The sequence below is a fragment of the Symphodus melops genome (assembly GCF_947650265.1).
Source record: "Symphodus melops genome assembly, chromosome: 6".
NCBI classification, from domain to species: domain Eukaryota; kingdom Metazoa; phylum Chordata; class Actinopteri; order Labriformes; family Labridae; genus Symphodus; species Symphodus melops.
In genome coordinates, this window is record NC_136696.1 from 14,970,367 (window position 1) to 14,992,184 (window position 21,818).

Sequence of the window (21,818 nt, forward strand, 5' to 3'; positions counted from 1 at the left end):
AAATGGGTCACAGACACTATAAACTCGCAAGAACATCCCCAGCTGAGCCGCTCTTGCACACAAATTCATAGGACAATGTACGAAGGCATGCTTTCTTTATTCTTACGCTAGTTTTTTTTTGTTTGTTTGTTTTTTCAAGTGACATCTCACTAACTTACTTATGCAGCCTGATTTTACATGCAGGTGTTTTTTTTTTTTTAACATCCATTTACCCACCCACACACACACACACACACACGTACATGTACACACACACTGCCTCTGTGAGAGAGATTACAAGTGACATACGTGTATAGACCCAGTCTGAAATTCAATTCCGATCAGTCTGCTTTAATGTGATTGTATTAGAGGTGCAAGCAGGAAAATCAATAACACAACGTAATGTTTCTCAGGAGAGGGATGAAAGCAGGGGAGCTTCTTAATGTTTATGTGTGTAAGAGAATGTGGGTGTGTGTGTGTGTGTGCGCACACCGTGCAGTCATTTATGTGTGCTTGGAGTAATTAGAATCAAAACACAATTTACTGTGTGTGTGTGTGTGTGTGTGTGTGTGTGTGTGTGTGTGATGATAGACCAATATATGACAGGAAACCTTTGAAGTATCTTAGGTCTCTTAAGTGTAGAAGTTGACCTAGTTCATGTGTGGCATGACGTAATATGCTACACACACGTGCACAAAGGAATGTTGCACTAGGGCTCACACACACACACACACACACACACACACACTCACACACACACTCTCTCTCTCTCTCTCTCTCTCTCATGCTAATCATTCTCTCTCCATTTTGCCTGGCAGATAAATATTAATGAGGATTACTATGTTACTGCTGCACACCCCGCATGGGAAAACAAGAACCTCTCTCTCTCTCTCTCTCTTTTAACTTCTCCGTCTCTCTTTCACTCCTGCGTGCCCACCCACACACCCACACACCCACACGCACACACTGATAGCACACACACACCCCACACACAAACACTAATAACACACACACACACAGACACACAGTTACTATTTCTGACATCTTCCAGAAAGTCTTTAAATTGAACAACAAATTCCATTTTTAACGCTCCCTTTATCCTCCACAGGCAAACTCATACAACACACACACACACACACACACACACACACACACACACATTGCACTATGAATAAACCCCTTCAATGAGTGAGTCACAGACAGTGCCTGCGTTCTCGTCGAGTCGTGTTATCTCTGCCTAACAAAGGGCACAGATTGTGCTGGGATATTTTCGGATGGTTTCGGGATCTCCACATCCTGTTTTTTTGGGGGGGCAAAATGGAATTGAACAAACTCCTTCCCATCGACCCACACTCGTCTGCTTCTCTTCTCTGTTCTCTTCTATCTGTTTCTTCAAAAAGGATTCCGTGGAGCATTTCTTAGAAAAGAGGCGCTAGGATAATGAAGAAATCATTCAGAGCTCCACATGGAGGCTGCGGAGGATTGAGGCACACAAACCGACCCACACACACACACACACACACACACACACACACACACACACACACACACACACACACACACACACAGACACACACAGACACACACAGGGCTCAGTCCGTCCGCTGGGGATATTTTGGCAGAGGACAGAAGAGTCCACTCTCTCCATAGCTACCCCTGCTAGCAAACTGTCTCCATAGAGAAAAACACATTAACAGCAGCTCACTGCCTTCAGCCTTCACTCACAGTCAATCGGCGAACATCTCCTCATTGTTTGATCAGATTGACTTTGAACTAGCGCTGCAGCTGTGCCGTGTGTCTCTGTAGGTCTGCGGGTTGGTTTTGGACGAGGAATAAAAAAGCCCGAAAAAAAATAACAAAAATCATAGCAGCGAGTGATGAAAGAGAGGGTGGAGAGGAGGGTGGTAGTCACCCCGCCCCCCCTCCCTTGCCTCCCTCACTGAAAAACATTCTTGATTCTGAGCTGCCTTGGGGAGAAAAGGGGGGTCCCCTTTCATGCCGATCAGGGTGTGGTACAAGCAGGGCCTTTAGGAGACTTTAGCTCCAGTTATTCCCACATCTTCATTTCTTTCTCTTCTCCTGTGTTCTTTGTCTCTTTAATTGGACTGACTGACCACAGCTTTTCTCATCTACAGATGGGGGGAGGTTGAGATCCCTGAATCAATACTGTAGTGAGGAAGAGCAGAAAAAAAAAAGCTCAAAACTGATATTTGCAAACAGCCGGATGTATAAAATAAAACTTATTAACTTTTTCTTCATGGTGTTCCTTTGCAGTTCCTTTAATAAATCTTGACTCTAATGTCGAAACAATCAGATCAGTCTGATGAGAAAGAACAGAGCATCGACCTGACCCACGCAGTACCTCAGTCCAGCACTGACCTTCTCCCTGATTGGTGCAGACAAGACGTTTAAAGGTAACAGAGATCGATTAGTATTCCTGTCTCATCACATGCCAGGGCCGCTCTAGCTTTCAGGCCGACCGCGCTAAATTACAGTCTCGCTTTTGTCTGTTTGCATTCCTCGTCCACTTGTGAATGTGTGTTTTCTTAGAATATTATGTGCACTCGCTCGTTATGTTCGTGCCTGTGTGAAACTTCTCCTTCTCCAGCAGTGAGCGGCCCCTCCCACCTGTGAACCCCTCGCTCCCCTGCCGTACCCCCCCCCTCCCACACACATCATGCTTCCCTAAAGAGCAATTCCACCCAAATGTTTTCCTCACACACACAGACACAAACACACTAGCTCTCTCTCTCTCTCTCTCTCTCTCGCTCACACACACCCTTTGTGTGTTTGTTGTTTTTGTTCCTAATTTCACAGAAAAGAGCTGAGCAGCTTAACACGATAGCAGGACAACAAAGGCGGAGTATAATCCTAATTCAGACAGCTCAGCGAGGTAATCTATACAGTCAACATCCTCTTAAAGAAGCACTTTTAAACTGTCAACACCAACTGTGTGATGTATCATCATCATGTTAGACTGTAGATACCGAGCGCTTCGCTGGAGCTACCTGTAAGTCTATGGATTTCATTTTGATGGCGCTGACGTGTTTCCTTCATGCGGTGCCAAGTTATTCTAAACTGTCGTAATGAAAGGTATGCAGCACGGTTAGAAGCATGACGTGTGTGGATATAAAGGTAGGACTTCTGCAGCGCAGGATGGACAAAACATGAGGTCGACAAATGAAAGGGATTCATAAGGAGAAGTGGGGGGGGGGGGGGGGCGCTAAGCAGGTTTGACTTTTTCTTTTGTTCTGCAGTTAAAGAGCCACATTTTTTTTACAGGTGTGCCAGAGCTGTTAACCAATGATGGCTATGTTTCCCCCCCCTCCCGTAGAGATTATTCAATCAAGTGTGATAGATGCACACATCCATCAGCAACCCGTGACTCAGACGTGACCATTTAGCTGTGGAAATTAAGCAACAGATGAGGGGGTGGTCTGTCTGCAATTTGATGGATCCATTTAAAAAAAATATCCAAACCAGGAAATCAATGAACTCATGGTGTTGAGTAAAAAAGTATGAAATCCACAGGCAATGGCAAATAGACGCCGAAGGATATGAAAAAGTAGGTTTGGACGTATTAAAAGCTTTTCACTGTGAACATTATCACTACGCCACCCTTTTAGCATGCTCATAGAGTGCACACTTTGCCAATATTTTTTTTTTGATCACTGCTACTAATGTACGCAGAACACACAGTTACATAACACAGAGTTTTGATGATAAAATGATGAGTTATCTTAACATCACAAGTCAGAGCAGGACACACTGTAGCTGTGGATGAAAGGGAAAGGAATTTGGTGGTTTTGTATTGACACGTGAACGTTAACCCAACAGAAAGTCAAGCTTTAAAGAGCCACTGTAAAACTGTATCTATCTGTCACACGGTGTGCACGATAAAAAAAAATCCATTTAAATAATCTTTGTCAATTTATTGACAAAGGCGATGCGGTTTTGAAATGTGACGTTTTCCCTGCCGACCGCCACAAGCTGATGCACACCATCTATTCAGTCACTTTTCCAGGAACACGGTATACAATAATACGAGCAAGTGTATGAAAATCACAAGTAATCCCCCCCCCCCCCCCTCACTGCACACAGCTGGCTGCAAGCAAGAAGAATGAGAAGCACAGAGAGGCAATGCAATCAGGAAAGCGTGGAAGAGAGAGAGAGAGACCTCCCTCCAGTCCTGTGTCAAAAAATCAGTTTTTCTCCATTAATTAAGGTGCTTTGAGTGGCTGTCTGTGTGGCTGTCTGTGTGGCTGTGTGTGTGGCTGTGTGTGTGTGTGTGTGTGTGTGTGTGTGTGTGCAAAAGCAGCAGCCAATCAGTACCAGTAGCAATTAGCTCTTTCAAAAGGACAGTGAATATTAGGTTTCGTTAAATTAAGCAATTTTATGACAGCTGGATTCAATCAGCTTTCCTGCGAAACAGATTTCATAAAACACAACCTGGAAACTCTGTACACATTTAAAGAGCGCAAAATGTTCCAAGTTCCTTATTACAGTCGACTTTGACAATAAAAGAAATGTTGTTTTCTTTGCAAAGGAACCAGCCTGTGTTGAATGTGTTCTGTGTACGAGATGTGACGGTTCTAGTAGTTGTTTTTGTATTTCTGGGCTCATTAAAAAGCATTATTATGAAAGCAGGTCTCGTCCAACATGAATATGCCATACAGAGTAATGTATGACAGTATGACTGTGTGCGTGTTAATGAATGCATGTGACCAGTGATAATCAGAAGAGCGAAGACATTCAAAAGTCGAATCAATTAAATTTGAAATCACACTGGGAAGAAACCAGTAAAATTAGAAGACAAAAGGGAACTGGTATTCCACTTTCTGGAAGCATGTTGCGGTTTCAAGGAAGCAGTCTAGAGGAGTTGTAAGTCCAGTTGGCACATCATCAACATGAAAGAGTCTTGGCATGAATGAAGGTAATGGGCAGTCAAACACACAAACACATTAACAGCTGCATTTTCTGTGCCAGGGTTCTTTCCTTTCACACATGCACAAGTCTTATCCTGGTGTAAATAACATTTTAAGCAAGCAAAAGCAGGTGAATCACCTGGCAGGTCACAGCCTGTCTTCACAACTGACATAAAGGTTCCCTTCGAAAAAACACATTCCAATGTCTTAAGATGAGCTGGAAACTATTATCCTCTGGCTTGAGCCCAAACCCAGCAGATTTACACAAACACATCTGATGTCTGGCAGCCAAAGTGATTCCAAAGTGAAAGAGAAAAAAAAAAAACAGCTCAGGAGAGACAGTAGCAGCACTTCTAATCAAGCTGAACAAGAGTGTATGTGAGGCTTGACAAACAGAAAACCAACTGTGTCATAAGTCTGCTCAATTATGTTGACAGTGACGAGCAAACCAGGGACAGATCTCACACAGTGAGACTTGCCTGTAACCTTGAAAAGCAAGCACAGTAGTAGAATACATGAGCAGAGGCACACCGAGAGATTGACAGACTCAGGCTGACAGGATGGAAACACACACAAGTATTGTCCACGCGAGAGATTAAAAGCTTTACTCGGAGTTGCCTTGCACCAACTCCAATCTAATACCGTCCCTTGGATTAGCCAGGAACCTTTTTTTAAATCACATACACACACACACACACACACACACACACACACACACACACACAACAGCCATGGCAAGACGCGGTCATCCAGAGCGAAAAAGAGTAAGGAGAAAGTAGGGAATTGTGGAAAGCTTGTGTCTTACCCTCTCTCCACTGTTCCTCCGTAAAGTTCCCACCGGCAGCTTAAGCATCAACCGGCGGGTCCTCCCGGGTGTCACTGCTCCCTGGACCACCATGGTGTGTGTCTCAGTGGGTGTGTGAGCATGTGTGCGAGAAGTGGGTGTCCTTGCTGTCCCGTCCAGCCTGGCAGCCGGGGTTCACGCGACTTTTCCGCGCGAGTGTGTTTCAAGCGAAGAAGTGTTGGGTGTTATTTTGCTGGTGTAAGTGTGTGTGTGTGTGTGAGAGAGAGTGTGTGTCCTATGTTCCTCTATCCGCTTGTATATCCTTCTCAGTTGTTACTCTTCCCATTCTGCTCCTCTTTGCTACTCTCCACTCTGCCGCTCACGGGGAGAGTGTGTGTGTGAGAGAGGGAGCGTGCTTTGTCTCTCCTCTCTCTTCTCCACTCTCTCCTCCAGCTCTTGCAACCCCCCCTTCCCTTCCCTTCTCCTCCCTCCCTCTCTGCCTCCTACACTCACTTCCTTCAGTTGGGGGCTTAACCAGGTCACTGGATTAATGTGACGTTACGGTTGTTATTAGCATACGCACGTGTCACGTGATCCAATAATAATTTGGTGTGAGCACACACACACACACACACACACTCACACTCGCTCGTAACTGGGGATCATGTGGGAAACCTCAAAAGGAATATGGGATGTTTTGCCATCTGGTAGGGAGATTATCTTTGAAATCCCACATTCAGTTTTCTCTCCCTGCACTGTCTGGGCTAGGACACAAAGGATGAAAACATGCACACAACATGCATCATTGCATGCACAATGCTCATGCATGCAGCTATTTGACCAACCTATAACACACGTTATCAATGTGTGCACGCAGAAAAGTGCAGAAATCAGCTTGATTTTTCTCGATCAATTCGCGCCAGCAAACTCAAACAGTTGTAGAGAAGTGTATCACAGTTACCACAGCCCCCCTGTTCAGCTGAGTCAGTCCTCTGTAATCCACCACGGTGGTCTTTACATGTCCATTAAAGCTATTGGACTCATGAGTTACAACCTTGCCTAGTGACTTACTGTCATATTCTCATCATCACTCACCATTGAGCTCTGTTTGCCTCTGCACATCAATACTGGACTGTCAGATGATTAACTAAAGTGGATCAACACACACACATGAAGGCATGCACAGATGTTTGATATACACATATGCCGCACACGTGTACAGAGCAGAAAACGCCTTGCATGGACTAGCTTTGGTAACCCAGTATATAGTACTGGATTATAACCAGTGACATTAATCTTGGTCATCGATTTGATGTGGGGGTCAAACCAGATTAAAGCAACCACTCCAAATGAACAATCAAACAATCCTTTTCTAGCTATATCATTGCTATAAGTGAGGACCTCCAGTACCATAAGTAACTCAATACAAAAACACACACACATCGTGCTAAAGCCACACATGCATACAACAGAAAAAAAATCATCTGCAGTGGTAATCCCTAGTAAGCATTATTTATTCATTATCCTGGCTCACGAGTATGTGAGTGGCTGTGGCCTACATGAGAAAAATCAGAGGGCTATTTATAAACTCAGAAAATTGTGATAAAGGTCCAGCAGAAGAGAAAGAATTAAAGGTGAACTGAAAATCCTGATTCTACCTTTTTGTGTTTAGTTGTAGTCTGTGTGATGCGTGTGTTTGACAATAATTCAGATATGAAATGACAAAGACAAACTGCCAGAGCTGATTTGAGAGACAAAACCTTTGAAATTCCACACGGCTCTTATGTGGCACCTTGACAGGGAGCAGAACATACGCTCCGCTAAATGAACAGTTTAAATATGCTTTTCTTTTGTTTGTTCTCTTCTGCAGCTCTGTCGCTGGTTTTCTTGTGAGATTTTCTAAATTCCACTGCCTAAAATCCATAGAGTAATAAACCCTTGTCTTGACAGGAGGAAAGGAAAGGGGGATAACAGAAAAAAAACAAACAAACATCTTACTATTCTTGATGCCGCAGGCTAGATGCACAATGACCCATTTCAGTCAACAAGCACACAAAAATAAAGCAAACAGGGTTTGCACTTGGTAATAAAAACATGTGGAATACAAAACTAGCATATGAAAGCATATTATATAAAAACTAAACGATTTATGAATTACAAACAGCACTGACTTCCTCAAAATGAACTGAAAGCTTATGAGATATTTAGAAAAACTACACAAACAAGAGAAAAAGAAGGGAAGAAAAGATAAAGAAATCCCTGAATAGTTAAAAGATGCTAATGAGAGAGGTGACGACAAAGCGTCTGGATTGTCTTGATTTTAATTGTGTTAGTGTGTGTGCTTAGTCTTTGTACATATAATGCAACGACAACAAGCAATGTTTCTCAATTGTTGTACCAAGCCTCTTTTCGTGATAACACAGCCGGTCTCTGCCCACGGCTCTGACTCATATGGTCCCCTGATTGCGTGTGTGTGAGTGTCTGTTATTCTGTATGAGGGGGTGTGTTTATGGAAATGCCCTCTAGCTGGACTCTCCACATCCCAGGCAGCTCAGGATGAGGGTTGTGCGTTTATGTTTTAAGACTCCACAAATGACAAAGGATTAAGTTACAGCATTATTGCAAACGAAACAGATAAACAGTTACATATCTTTAAAAAAGGCCGCCCTGTTAGCGTGATTAAAATTATTCCTCGCTTCGTGCTGTATTTTTCTATCTCATGAGACTGAGAAGAGCAGAAAGCGAGGCCTTCAAACCCTTCATCAGGCCAGAACCAATCATAACGACTTCTCCACAGGGGAGCCTCCACTTCAATTATCCTCCCCTTAGCAGTGTCTGTGTTAGCCGGCCTGGGAATCACTGTTACATGCTTGAAATAACTGATAGCCAATGGGATTTCTGAGGAAACAGGGACATTTGTGTGACTCATTGTGAAATCTAGGACATATTTTGATTTCTGGGAGAGATTTGGTAAAATGCAGGGACAGGTTGTCCTGGTCAAAGCATGCCGCTCTGCACAACATCTGCTCAACCCGCTGTGAGGTGACTGTTTGTGTGTGTGTGTGTGTGTGTGTGTGTGTGTGTGTGTGTGTGTGTGTGGGTGTGTGCATGTGTGTTTGTGTGTATGCACAAACTGTATCTCCTTGTGGGTCTTTCAATATGATTAAAATAACAGCCAATGCCACCAAATGAGCTTCAACTGATGATCACCTCCATCTTCGAATGTTTATGACTATACTGCAAGCTTCGTAGCCTAGACACCACACGGAAATAACTTTCTTTGTCTTTCTGCAGTTCACATTCAAACATCTATGCCTTAATGGAATTAGAATATATCATTCCAATGGGCCAATCAGTGGTCTATTATGAAGGCAGCAGCAGACTTGAATGGGCACAAGATGTGCAATATACCCCAATGAATAGCACACAGGCTTCCTGAATTATTCATTGTAGTCTACTGGAGAGCATGTGCTAGTGCTGGGTTTACTGATGAATATGGACCATGCATATGATAGAAATTGAAGGTTGAATGGTAATAGCTAACTAGTTAATGGATATGAACATTGATATTGAATTTATGATAATTGTATTTTCTGTATTTATTGGGTGATTCTGCAATCCGAGTAAAGACTAATAAGGCAAACATAATTAGAAACAGTATTTAAATGTAATTCTACGTGGGAAGCTTATTTTTCTATCCCCAAAACTTGGTATAACAACACAGTATCTGTCTTTTCCTTCTATATTTCCAAAGATTTTCTGTATTTTTAAGTGCAGACGTATATTAAAGATGCCAAAGCTTACACGAGTGAGCAACTCATTTGCACTCACATTTAAAAATGTTAAACTTAGATTTATAATGTTAAATAAACTCTGTGTTTTTTCTGATTCAACTCCAAACACCTTAATTTGTAGAAATCCACAACTTTGCAATAATGTGGAATACTCCTGTTTAGTTATATAAAAAAAAGTAATAGGCCTTACAGTGTGACACAGTTTTAAAGATACACATCTTCAGTAGAATTAGTTTGGCTCAGGGTCGAATGGGCATAGGTAAAGTCAAAAAGTACAAAATATGCACAGACACAAAGTTTTCTTTTCCAAGAAGAGAACTATAGAATTCATCAGGTATTTGGTACAGTTGGGTTTTTTTTAATTGTGAATTGCCAAAGTAACATACCAAATAAAAACCACATCCGGAGCTAGATCCTGGCCTTTGTTGTACGTCTTCTTCCCTCTCTTGCAAAAGTCTTTGTCTTGAATTGTTGTTTCAAGGCACATTTCAAATAAGCTTGCACTGCCTCTTTTCTCCCTTGTTTTCTGTCTGCCTCTGTACTGCTGTCAAACAAAGGCAAACATGCCAAAAAAGAAAAATAATCATTACGAAAACACCACAAACAAAGAGCCAGGTTGCAGAGACAAAGCTTTGGAAATTCTCCAAAGTTATGTCTCGGTCCTGAGAGGTTTCGACACTGCGACTGCAGCCTCAAACCGATCAATACCACTATCAGATTAATGTAGACAGGAGAACAAGGGTTGTTGGGGAGCGAAGCAAGGAAAGAGAGAGAAACATGTATGTCGAGTTGGAGAGAGAAAGCGAGAGAGAGGATGTGGAGGGGGAGGTCAGGTTGCTATAATTTAACAATTTTGTCACAGGGCAGAGGACACACCCATTCTATGACAGCATAGGCACACACACCCAGTGGATGGCCTCTATCTGAAACAACACATGTACAGGAGAACAGTCAAAAGAGAACAGTGAGAGAAAAGGTTGCTGTGATACAATTGTAGACAAAGTTGCCCTTCTAAGTATCACTACGTCATGGTGTTTGTAGTCCCGGCAAACTGAATGGGGCCATGTGCCCTTTGTGTGAGATTGTGTTAGATCTTACAAAGATATGAACTATAGTGCATTATGGCTGCTGGAAACAGAGCAGACAGTGCTGAAAAGAGCAGCTGCGATGGAAACAATCCCATCCATCTAAGGTCTTCCTCTATCAAAGCCGACGAGAAGAGTTTGAGGGGGAAGAAAACCAAGGATCTGGAGAGAGAAGAGGGATTTTGAGCTCTGCCTTCAGGCCTGCATCATAGACGGAATGAGGATTGGTGGGGGAGTCGAAATGTTTGGAGGTGGTGCAGGAGGAGATTCAAATAGCCTACACAAGGATTGAATGCATTTTTAATCACAGCGCCTCATTTCTTGATGTGACTGTCAGCGTTTGAAAGAGGAGCTCCCATCCTCCCCCCCTTACAGCTCAGCAGATGAGCAACACAACACAAGGCAGATATGGCAGGAGCTGATATGAAACCATGAGCAGACGTTTTATAGCTGACAGAAAAAATCCAATCACAAGATACAGATGTATTTTCCATTTCAGAGACGTCACAGGATGTTGTCACTGTGTACGCCATGATGTGTGATGTCAGTCATTTTAAATTACCCTCTGTGGCACAAATGTTTTAAAAACAAGCTTCGTTGAAACGCTGATGATTGCTGTATTTCCCCTTATTATGAGTGAACTCTCTGTCCCTTAAGAGTATTTCATTGACAAATTCTCTTTGCCTTTGTGACAATAGCGGTGCAGTGTTAAAGGGCTTTCCCAAATCCTAAGCTGGTAGGCATGACTTTGTAGCCATGCCATGTGCAGTCATGTGCTTCGTATCTGTGATGATGCTCTTGACTGTAGAAAATGTAAAAGTGTTGACCTGAAAAATTCTACAAGTCTGCAAACATCTCCGCTTCGAAATCCAGCTTCCAACAAAGTGTTAGAGGCAACAAAATTGTGACCTCCTTTTCTTGTATAGTAAAAGAGATCGTAGAGGAAGTCCCATTCCCTCGGATACTCTCAGCTTTACTAAATCATTCATACGAGCTGCTTTGCTGATGAAAATAGCTGTGCACCCTTGAACATATAGCTGCACACTCAGCTGCTAAAGCCAACGGGCGGCACAGATAGGACTCTGGAGGTCCTTCTCTACTGGAGGATGGAGGAGCACTGTCATCATTCTAATGACTCTTAATTTTCTTCTAACAACCTCTGTGTCTGCACACTGCTGGTTAATCCACACATGTATAAATGTTTTAACCTTATATGTACAAAAAAAGTTCATGTGTAGTATATCTCTGCTGTTTTTTTTTTTGTTGTTGCTTTGGAACACTCTACAAAACATTTCAGTTCTAAAAGATGCCTGATCTCTGACACTCTTCTACTGGTAAGCCTTTACATAAAAAAACCATTAAATTCCCCCTGCCTCTATTTGATGGTTCACTGAAGTAGGAATCTTCTTAGCCCATGCCTGCATGTCTCAATATTTGTGTAAGTGTGTGTACAAATAGGTCTGGTTGTACACATCTATTGTTGTATGCCCGCTCAGTGTTCACCCAGCCTGGAAAGGGTGCAGTCGATTTGAATATTTCTCATTTAGGTATGCAAAGTGGCCAGATAACCCTCTGTTTTGCAGTCTCTTCCAGCAATTAGAGAAATAAATAAATAAGTAAATAAGGAGTCTAATTAGGATGCTGAGATGAAATGTAGAGGAAGGAAGCATTTTTGCAATTCCCTATTCTCCATCCCACATGCAGAGGCATTAATAATCCAAATCCTTTCCTGCTCGTAAACATTACCTTTATTGCTCCAGTCATAAATCTTCTAATGGATATATGAAAATGACCAAATCTAGAAAATTGGCTAATGGACTCAGGCATCAAATATCCACATATATCAGGGACATTGATGCCCTGTAGAAGCATTGGAACGGGCGCTGATAGTGACCATTGTGAGTGCAGTAAATCTCATGAAAAGGACGGATTACTTTTTCCTTTAACAGATGCCCGCTAGTGTAAACAATGTTAAAGTGAAACAGCAGCTTAATGACCAAACTGATTACAACAGGCGACATCAAAGCAGCTATGGCTTCTGATGCCCTGTTTACAGGATGGCTTAGAGGTAGACTTCATGTGCACATTTCTCTCTCTAGTGTTTCTATATCTGTATGTGTCAAGCACCGCATCCATTCACACAGCTTCACTGCTAAACCACTAAAGCCTTGGTTATCTACCTCTAACCAAGCGTCATGGTCGAAAGAAACCCAACAATTACACCCATCAGACTTTCCCTTTTTTCTCATCCCTCTTTCATCCCTCATTTCCTCATTCTCAATCCTCCCTTCTTCCACTAGGCCATTTCATCCCTTTCCAATCAGGAGATTTATTTATTTATCTGCAGATAAATATGAAGGCTGCAGACCACAGAAAACACAAGTGAGACAAATACCTAGATTTAATACCAAGGAGTTGGCTGGTTGAAAGCAACACACATGCTGAGTTACCATTCCCACAGTCTAGCGCCCACAACACTGTGAAGTGTGAAGTTCAGGTTAGATTCCTAGTCTGTCAATTCCCCTAAATGTTCTTGTGAAGAGAGTTAGACCAGTGAGCTCTTTGATGCCAATTAATGAAAGAACATCTGGAAAAGGGATATGAGCATATGCTGCCCTCTGGTCTCAAACTGCAATTATGCAATTCAGAGGCCATTCATGACACGAAGCAGGAAGATGGAGGAATGACCGTAAGTTTAACGTACTTTGTAAAAAACATATCGTTTACCTTGATTGGAGCAAAACAAAGCAAAACAAAAATGAACTTACAAAGACATCCATTAGCATGTGCTCCAGGGTCACTTCTAAGTCCTCGAGTCGGGCTGCAAGAGTCATTGCTTAGCTGATCAAAAAAAAAAAAAAAAAAAACGTGCAAAGAGATATTGACAAAGATTTGTCTCAAGGGCCTTTTTAAGTCCTCTGGGTTATTAGTTGTCACGAAAGGGTACTGCTATGTGTGACTTGAAGGAAGCAGTTAACCCATGTTGGTCTTGTAACATCCTCATTCTGAAAGTAATCACAACCATGACAGCTTCTAGAAGTCCAGCCTCATTTATCCAAAGTCTTTCTTCTTTCTTTATCCACAAAAACAAACGGTTTAAGTCCAAGTCTGATGACAAACATTTCTAATCATGGCTCCAAAAAAAACGTTTGGATTGAAAGTGCATCCACAAAGAGTCTGGGATGGTCTCAAAGTGCCACGATCCGTTCTTTGTGAAACCTATTGCTACCGATGAGGATGCACAACATACTGGAGCTCTGTTGTCCCGTCTTCAGATCTGAGTTATGATCCATGGCTGAAATACAGACACTGACAACTCCCTGGGAGAGGGAGGGCAGAGGGTGGGCCTCGCTGCTCTTATGCACTGACAAGGAAGCATACGGTTTGATGGGGAGCTCATTATCAGAGAAGCAAGTGCTCTGGATGAAGTCATACATCTGCTACATTTTTTTTAATATCTTCCTCTTTTACAATCTCTAGGTTGTTTGAACAGGATATCTCCTCCCTCTTTTCCCCTTTTCTGTCTCTCCCCTCTTTTTCTCTGTGCCCTTTCAGGTCTCCGTCCACAGTGAACGTCTTTGTGTTAGAGGGAGAGCCTGGGGCAGCTGATGCCCAGTTCTGGGTGCTCTTGGCTGGGGTCATCTTCTCTCACACTGGGCCTCTCATCAATAGGCCTTTGTATGGGCCTCATTAAAGGCTGGCTCTGGGATGCTGAGATACACACTCAGAGGGGAAAACAACAGAGATATGTCCTGGATCTATGACTGGATGCTTATGTAACAGACACAGGAAGGGGTGCGTTGTTGGGGGCTGCAGAGGACAGGGCATGAGGGGTAGAGGGCTGTCTGGGAGGGAAAGAGGTTAAGAGGGGTGATTAGGGTGCTTTGCAGAGAGGCAGTGATTCAGTGACGGAGGAAGGAAGGTAAAAGAAAAGAAGGGAAGCAGGGGGATGAAGGATGTTGGTAAGTCGCACCATGGTAAAGGGGTTGTTTTTGTTTTTCTGGCATATGCTGATGGAATGTACCCCCCATTCACTTCCATTTAACCAAAATGAAAGAAGACAGACACACTGAGGCTGAGTCACTCAGCAGGGGGGGAGAAGAAAGTAGCTGGGTTCTACCACCAAACAGGATGAGAACTGTAAGGAAGGGACACACACATACACACATTTGCCTCTTTTTATATATTTATGAACTCTACATTGTTGTAAATTCCAGAAATTATCCAAAGGAGCTGCACGCGAGAATGCATTATGCAAGGATACTTAACCTTGTCATTTCAGAAACTTTAACCTGCCTCCTCCCACTGCCAGGACATCCTGTATTTCAAAATAAATGAGTTTGTCAAAAGCAGGATGCATCTTCTCTCATATAATATTGACGTAAGATCTCTTTATTCTTTCGATGACACCTCACTGATCCTAGGTCAGATCATTTGACACAGCAAGTCGCCCTTCATGCACTGATCATGTCCATCAAGTGTCACCTGTTTCTTTGTAGCGCACAAGTGTGGGTACAAAAAGAGGATAAACAAAATCAGGAACCCTTTTATACCTTACAGAGTTTTGTTGCTTCATGTTATATTTCTTTCAAGCATCATGCATCAACCAGGTGAGTTGCTGTGTAAATGCAGCAGGTAATCCTCATGAAAATTGACTGTGAGCAACTGGGAAGGGAGGATAATGTTAAAATCCACTGCTAGAATCTTTGTACACATAATAAGGGTAGTTTATATTCTTTCTCCCCACCATTATGTTATTTTCCTCTTGTTTGCTGATACTGTGAATACCTCCAACTGCACAAAGCACTGATATGAAGGCAAAAGCTGTCATCATATTGTCTTACTTTGTTCCTTTCTCTGTCATCGTCTGCCCTTCTGCTTCTCCCCTCTTCCCTTGTCCTGCTTCACAGTTCTTCTCAGCCCCACTGTTTCCCAGAGACGTCCCTCTCCATCTTATCTCTACCTCCTGCCCCTTCATACAGACACAAAGTGACAATGAACTTTGCCCTCTGACCTCTCCTGGGAGTGAGGTCTGGAGGATGAGCCCCTCATGGATCCTTCTATTGACTGTGTGGTGAGGAGCACTGGTGTGTAGCTGAGTCTCTTGCTCAGCAGTGGCTATGCATGCACACACACGCGCACACACACACACACACACACACACACACACACACACACACACACACACACACACACACACACAGATATGTGTATGTGCATTCAACACATTGCTTGATGTTCAAGACAAAGTGCACGGATTCATTAGTCGTTTGATGCCCTCCAGAGCTTTTCCTGTTTTCCGGTTCTCATTCCTAATGCCGCTTGCTGTGAATATGTAACACCCCCACTAATAGCTCAGAAATATCCCTCTAATTCTCATCTGCATGCCACTCATGCATTATATATATATATCTTACCACAGTGTGGAGATGGACAGTATATGGCCAGTAAGACTTGTGAAGCAGGTGGCCCGCAGTGACTGAGTGCAACGAAGGGTGTCGAGAATGGCAGGTAGCCTATCTAGACTGACATTCATCATTAGTGAGCGGCTTAGCCCCCAAAGGAGACATGGCACAGAACAGTGTGTCTCTGTCCCAGTGTGACTCATAGGTGCGACTGGGGTTAAAACCCAGATTTTGGCATGTAATCCAGGTTGTGTGTGTGTGCGTGTGAGTTTCCCCACAATCAACAATTACCATTTACACATAAGAATAATTATTATTCAGTTACAGACACTAATAAAATTACCCTAAAAATGTAAAAAAAAAAAAAAAAAAAAAAAAAGACAAATGATCTAAGGGTTGCTAAGAATCATCCTCACTACACCTCATAGTACCTTAAGTTGTAACGCACTGAGGTCTGGCAAGTTTTCCCGTCTTTGTCCACCAACAGTTTCCTCAAGCAAGTTGGCAGTCCCAGTGATCCAGTAATCAGGAAGAACACCAGAGTGCTGGTAGGATATGCAGCAGCTCAGACTGATCATCACTTTATTTTTCTAAACAAGCGTCTTTGATTCCGAATCATAGAAAATCTCTGAGGACAATTTTGGTCTTTTGTTCTAATTTGGAGCAAAAGAATGGAGCGTGTGTGCCTATGTGAGACTGATTGATCATGATGTCCACCTGGCCCGTAAAATAGGGATATGTGCTAATCAAACTCTGGGCAGCCTTCCAAGAGGTTTGAGGTTTGGGAACACACACTGGCAGATTCAAAAATAGTATTCTAGACACGTTGATAAAGCAGCTTAAGCACCTGTTTGCAGCTAACCGTTTAATGGGTTTACTGCCAGTTCACATACACTGGAGAAGAAGGTGTTAAAGGCTACACTGTACTCACTGTCTGGAGAGATGACCTAAAATCATATTTTGCCTCACCATTATGTTAATTATTATCCTTCTTGGTCATTTCTTGCCAACCCTGCCTGAACAGACAAAGTTATATTGTAGATCTTTAGCTATTTTTATCTTTCTGCTGACACTTCTTCTGTCTTTTCTTGTTAGATCGATGTCTTTTTTCTTCCAGCCTCAAGTGATAAAGGACAGCGAGTGCAGATGAAAGGCATTCTGCAAAGTCATTCTATGCAGCGCTGTTAGTAATTTGAATTGTGCTGTGTCATTCCGCACCCCAAATCTGTCATTTCACATTACAGTCGCTCTCTGTTATTCGTGTATATCTCCTAGCACATCCGTCTTTGTGTGTGTGTGTGTGTGTGTGTGTGTGTGTGTGTGTGTGACTTCCTGAGAATTAAGAGAGAGGAGCAGGTGCACTCTACTATCTGTTGTGATTTCAGCTGCTGTGAAAGTCACCTTGGGTTCTAGTAAAACCTATTCATACTCAGATCGTGTGAAGCTAAGTGAAAGTTCTTGGTCATATCTGTTTTGAAAAAGGGAAGTGAATATGTTATACATTGGGATGATTAAGCCATTTATATAACATGTATACACACCTCCTACCTTTTTGTAACTTCAGAGTATTTGTTTCTGTCCTAGCTGCCCTACATACAAGCCTCTCGACACAGACTGAGTGTGTTACTAAGAGGCACTGAGCAGACAGAATGCGACAGAGGCATATTTCAGAGGCTGGTTGTATGAAGGCGCTGGATTGAGTCACGCTCCAGCATTTTCTGCCCCAGTAAACTTAGCCCACTTTACCCAGTGCCGAGGAGGCTTTCCAGCCTACACACTGCACAGAAATAGACACAGATAGGCGCGCACACACCCACCAACACGACTAAGTGGATGAGAAAACATTGTTTCCCTAACACCGATTTTACAATTAACACTATGGGAAGCAGACTGTCTGCCTGCAAGTGGTCACGACTTTTCTGAGTTACTCTAGCGTGCAAACAGCACAATCACATCAACTTAGGATCAAGGCGTGCACGTGAGTCCCCATCCCCAAAGTCTACACACAATTAAGAATCTGATTTGTAGCAGCGTGAGCGTTAAATGTTTGATGATACGGCTACATATTTAATCTTTACAGACCGGATCATGAGGGGAAATGGGTTATACATGATCGTACTCTCTAGGGAAAACACTTGGATAGTGGGAAAACGAGGGAACATGGGTTAACATGTTTAAATTCAAGTCTCTGTGCTTTCATAAAGTAGGTAGAGAATTTGTAATGTATTACTGTATTAAGGGTTGACTTTTTGCTATTTATTTTAAAGAATTTTAGGGGATCTGATTAAGCAGACATCGGGGGAAAAGGTGCAAAAAATGATTAATCTATAACTATCGCTAATTTATTAATAGATCGATAGATAGATAGATAGATAAATAGATAGATAGATAGATAGATAGATAGATAGATAGATAGATAGATAGATAGATAGATAGATAGATAGATAGATAGATAGATAGATAGATAGATAGATAAATAGATAGATAGATAGATAGATAGATAGATAGATAGATAGATAGATAGATAGATAGATAGATAGATAGATAGATAGATAGATAGATAGATAGATAGATAGATAGATAGATAGATAGATAGATAGATAGATAGATACTTTATTGATCCTCTTTATTGAGGGAAATTCAGGATGTCCTAAAAGTACAGATAATAGTGAATTACAGTTTATTGTCAACCAAGGGGATCTTGTTAAGTTATTACATCGAAAGTAAAAAATGATATATTTACAACATAAATATCAAAAACAACAGCTATTTATAAACTGTAAACATTTGCCAAGACCAACATAGAGTTGACTGTTAGTTTGTTGTTGATTCAATAATTGATTGTTCATTTCAGAACTGAGGCTAACTACAAAAAATCCCACTAACGCCTTTAAGATATCTGTATTTCACCCACTCAGGACAAAAAGCGTTCATTCCTCAGACTCATTTGTCAACTTGCAGGATGCAGCTGTGCTTATAACCCTCGTAAACCTCTCAGCCCCACGTAACTCCTCGACTCTTTATAGACAATGAATCATAATGATCCCCACAGGCATGCAAACCACAAAACAACAAACAAAATACAAATGGGATGCACCTGTGCACATTCTTGCATTTCCTTGTTCTTATAACGAGCCAACATGACCTACTCATTCTATAATCAACAACACACATTCTCCGAGGAGAAGGGTAACCCAAGCCAGACTGTACCAGCTCCACCTCTTGCTGCAGGCATGGGACTTAAGCTGCTTGTTACGGTGCAGATGGGGCCCAAACCTTTGACAGGTGCAGCAGCTTCTCTGCTGCCCTGCAAACCAATGCTAACACTGGGCAAATGACTCAGGCAGATTGCCTTTGTGAACATGCAGAGAAGGAGGAGAGCCCTGTGGGGGTTCAGGGAAGAAGAGACGTAATTTGAGGAGAATTTCTCCACCCCCTGACATCACTCCTGGCCATCATTCTCATTGTTGTGAATGCTTAACTTAGACTTATGGCTGTGGTGTCTGTCTATATGGGTTTACATTGATTCTTTTAAGGTATAAATGGTCCACATATTTTTTACATGTTTTACAGGCATATAGGTTGTGTTTCCTAAATGTATGGTATTAATAAAGGAGAGCGAAAGGGGTTGGGTTGACAGAGGGGCACAACATGACAGACCCCATGGGGCTATAGCCTCCACTGCCAGAGGGTCCCAGGCTAGACAGACCATGTCATCTCGCACCACTCTGCCTTTGTCCTTGCTACCCCACCTCACCTCCTTAGCAGTCTGTAAAAAGATGCTGTGCTATGATAGGCAAGGTTTAAGCTGTCCCAGGTTTCTCTGTGTTGTCCTGTCCCTTAGTAGTTCGCACTCATTTACATTCATCTCAAATCGCAGACATGGTGGCTAAAGAAGGTGAAGCAGAAGGAGGATTCTGTGCATGAAAAATGAAGAACTATGTAAAGCAGGGGGGGAGATTTAGTTGGGTACAGAGTGCGTGTTTCTGTTTGTGTGAGTGTGTGTGTGTGTGTGGGGGGGGGGGGGACCTATGCAATTGCCCCCTCCATGTAGACAGCAGGGGTAATGGGATGGCCCCACTTGATCACCGTCAAGACTCATTATTTATCAAGTGGAACCTTTAACATATGCTTCCCCCCTTCAATGTTTTTTCCCCTCACTGTTGTCCCCTTTCCACTTCTTGTCATTTCTCTCTCTTCCTCTCTTGATTTCATTCCCTCTTTTGTGTTTTGTTTGCCCATTGTCTCCTACTTAGACAGCAGGAGAAGCAGGATGAGGTCATTAATTATACACATAACAGCAGCCATGCTCACCTCGCACAAACACTTTGCCCTCGTTCTCCACCTGGTCCACTCTAAAGCACAGAGAAAGCTGTTTAGAAGGATTAATAGAACTGTGGAGTTGTACAGTGACAGATAGACAGCCAGACTGCCAGTCAGACACACACACACACACACACACACACACACACACACACACACACACACACACACACACACACACACACACACACACACACACACAAACGCAGCAGACCACTGTTCATTAGAGCTGAAGGTCTCTGCTGCTTACTGGCTCCATACATCAGACTGGACACGGCTCGGAGGAGGCCAGTTGCCCCTGACAGCCGAGAATCTTAAACAAAGCAAGGAGATTTTCTCTTCGATGCTGAAGAGATTCCCTATTTAAACTGAAGGGGCCAGAGGTAGAAGTACAGACACCACTTCAAACATTTCCCCGAGAGGGCCGGTTCTTCTTAGGCAAACAAGACTAAATTCAACTTTCAAGTGCAGGGGCTCAGGATTTAGAGAAGCCTTGGGCAGAGTGAGGGGACTCCCATCACACAGTGCACTCTAGTGGTCAGAGCATTAAGTGCAGTGTGCTATTTAAGAGCTGTGGAAAAGGTAACATGCATTAGCAGCAATCAAACTTACTCTATCTTGCAAAATCACACCATTGACATTGAAAAACAGTTACACTGGGTTCAATGGAAGAATTGCAACATTACATTTTAATGGCAGAATTGGATCAGCGCCCATGGGAAACTATATCTCTATAACTACTTAATGTTTCCAAAGTATTTGAGACCGCTTACATTCAAAAACAGTATTATGTAATATTCAACAACAGACCGCGCCAACGTTGTGACTTGTTCGGCAACCTTTCATGTAAGATTAATGGTGTGCTGAATGAAAGATGATGGCATCCTATTATGTAAATCTTTTATGTATGACTAGGGCACTTCCTGAGTTGTGTTCAACACCTGCACAAGTATCGACATGAAGCTTAAACATATCCTGCATATGGGAACAAACAAGCTGATGTACATTAAGTTGGAAATGTAAAGACCTTCTTCAAAATATACTTATTTCCATTTTCCAGTAGAACTGTATGGTTGTGACAGTGCGTGCAGGTTTAAAAAAGAAAAAAAAACAGATTTCACTATGCTGTTATTGAAACTCTTTTTCTTTCTGTTTTGTTTGTGTTGAATGTGATGATGTTAACATCTGCATCTCCAGCCAACCACATCAGGAAGCACAGCATCCAGTCATTCCCAAATGGGAAGAGACACCCTCAACAATTTCCTGTGTCTCTTAAATTTACGTGTATATCAAAAAATCTGTTAAGGCAGACAACTCGCAAACATATGTGCACTAACAAAGTACACAGTGAACAACAACAGATGTTACTGAAGAGCGGACACATCCACAGACAAACACCTCTAGACGTGTATTAATGGCCTTAACTGCAATGGCAGATGTTCGCATCTGTTCATATTAAAACAAACACACATACATGCACACACACACACAAATACACAGGGGTGAGTGATGAATCTGAAACA

At 42.5% G+C, this 21,818-nt stretch overlaps 1 protein-coding gene across 7 annotated transcripts in view; it reads right to left on the reverse strand.

Moving 5' to 3' along the window:
• frmd4a (FERM domain containing 4A) overlaps positions 1-21,818 on the reverse strand; it is a 93,005-nt gene that overhangs the window by 45,011 nt on the left and 26,176 nt on the right. For 3 of the 7 annotated variants that reach the window (XM_079346340.1, XM_079346341.1, XM_079346339.1), the window contains exon 1: positions 5,710-6,102. The exons of 2 other annotated variants lie outside the window; for them this stretch is intronic. In XM_079346340.1, the coding sequence (XP_079202466.1) occupies positions 5,710-5,802 (93 nt within the window). In that variant the 5' untranslated portion in view covers positions 5,803-6,102. Of the gene's footprint in view, positions 1-5,709; positions 6,104-21,818 lie in introns of those variants that run through there. 2 more of the 7 variants (XM_079346342.1, XM_079346343.1) reach the window with 2 other exon arrangements.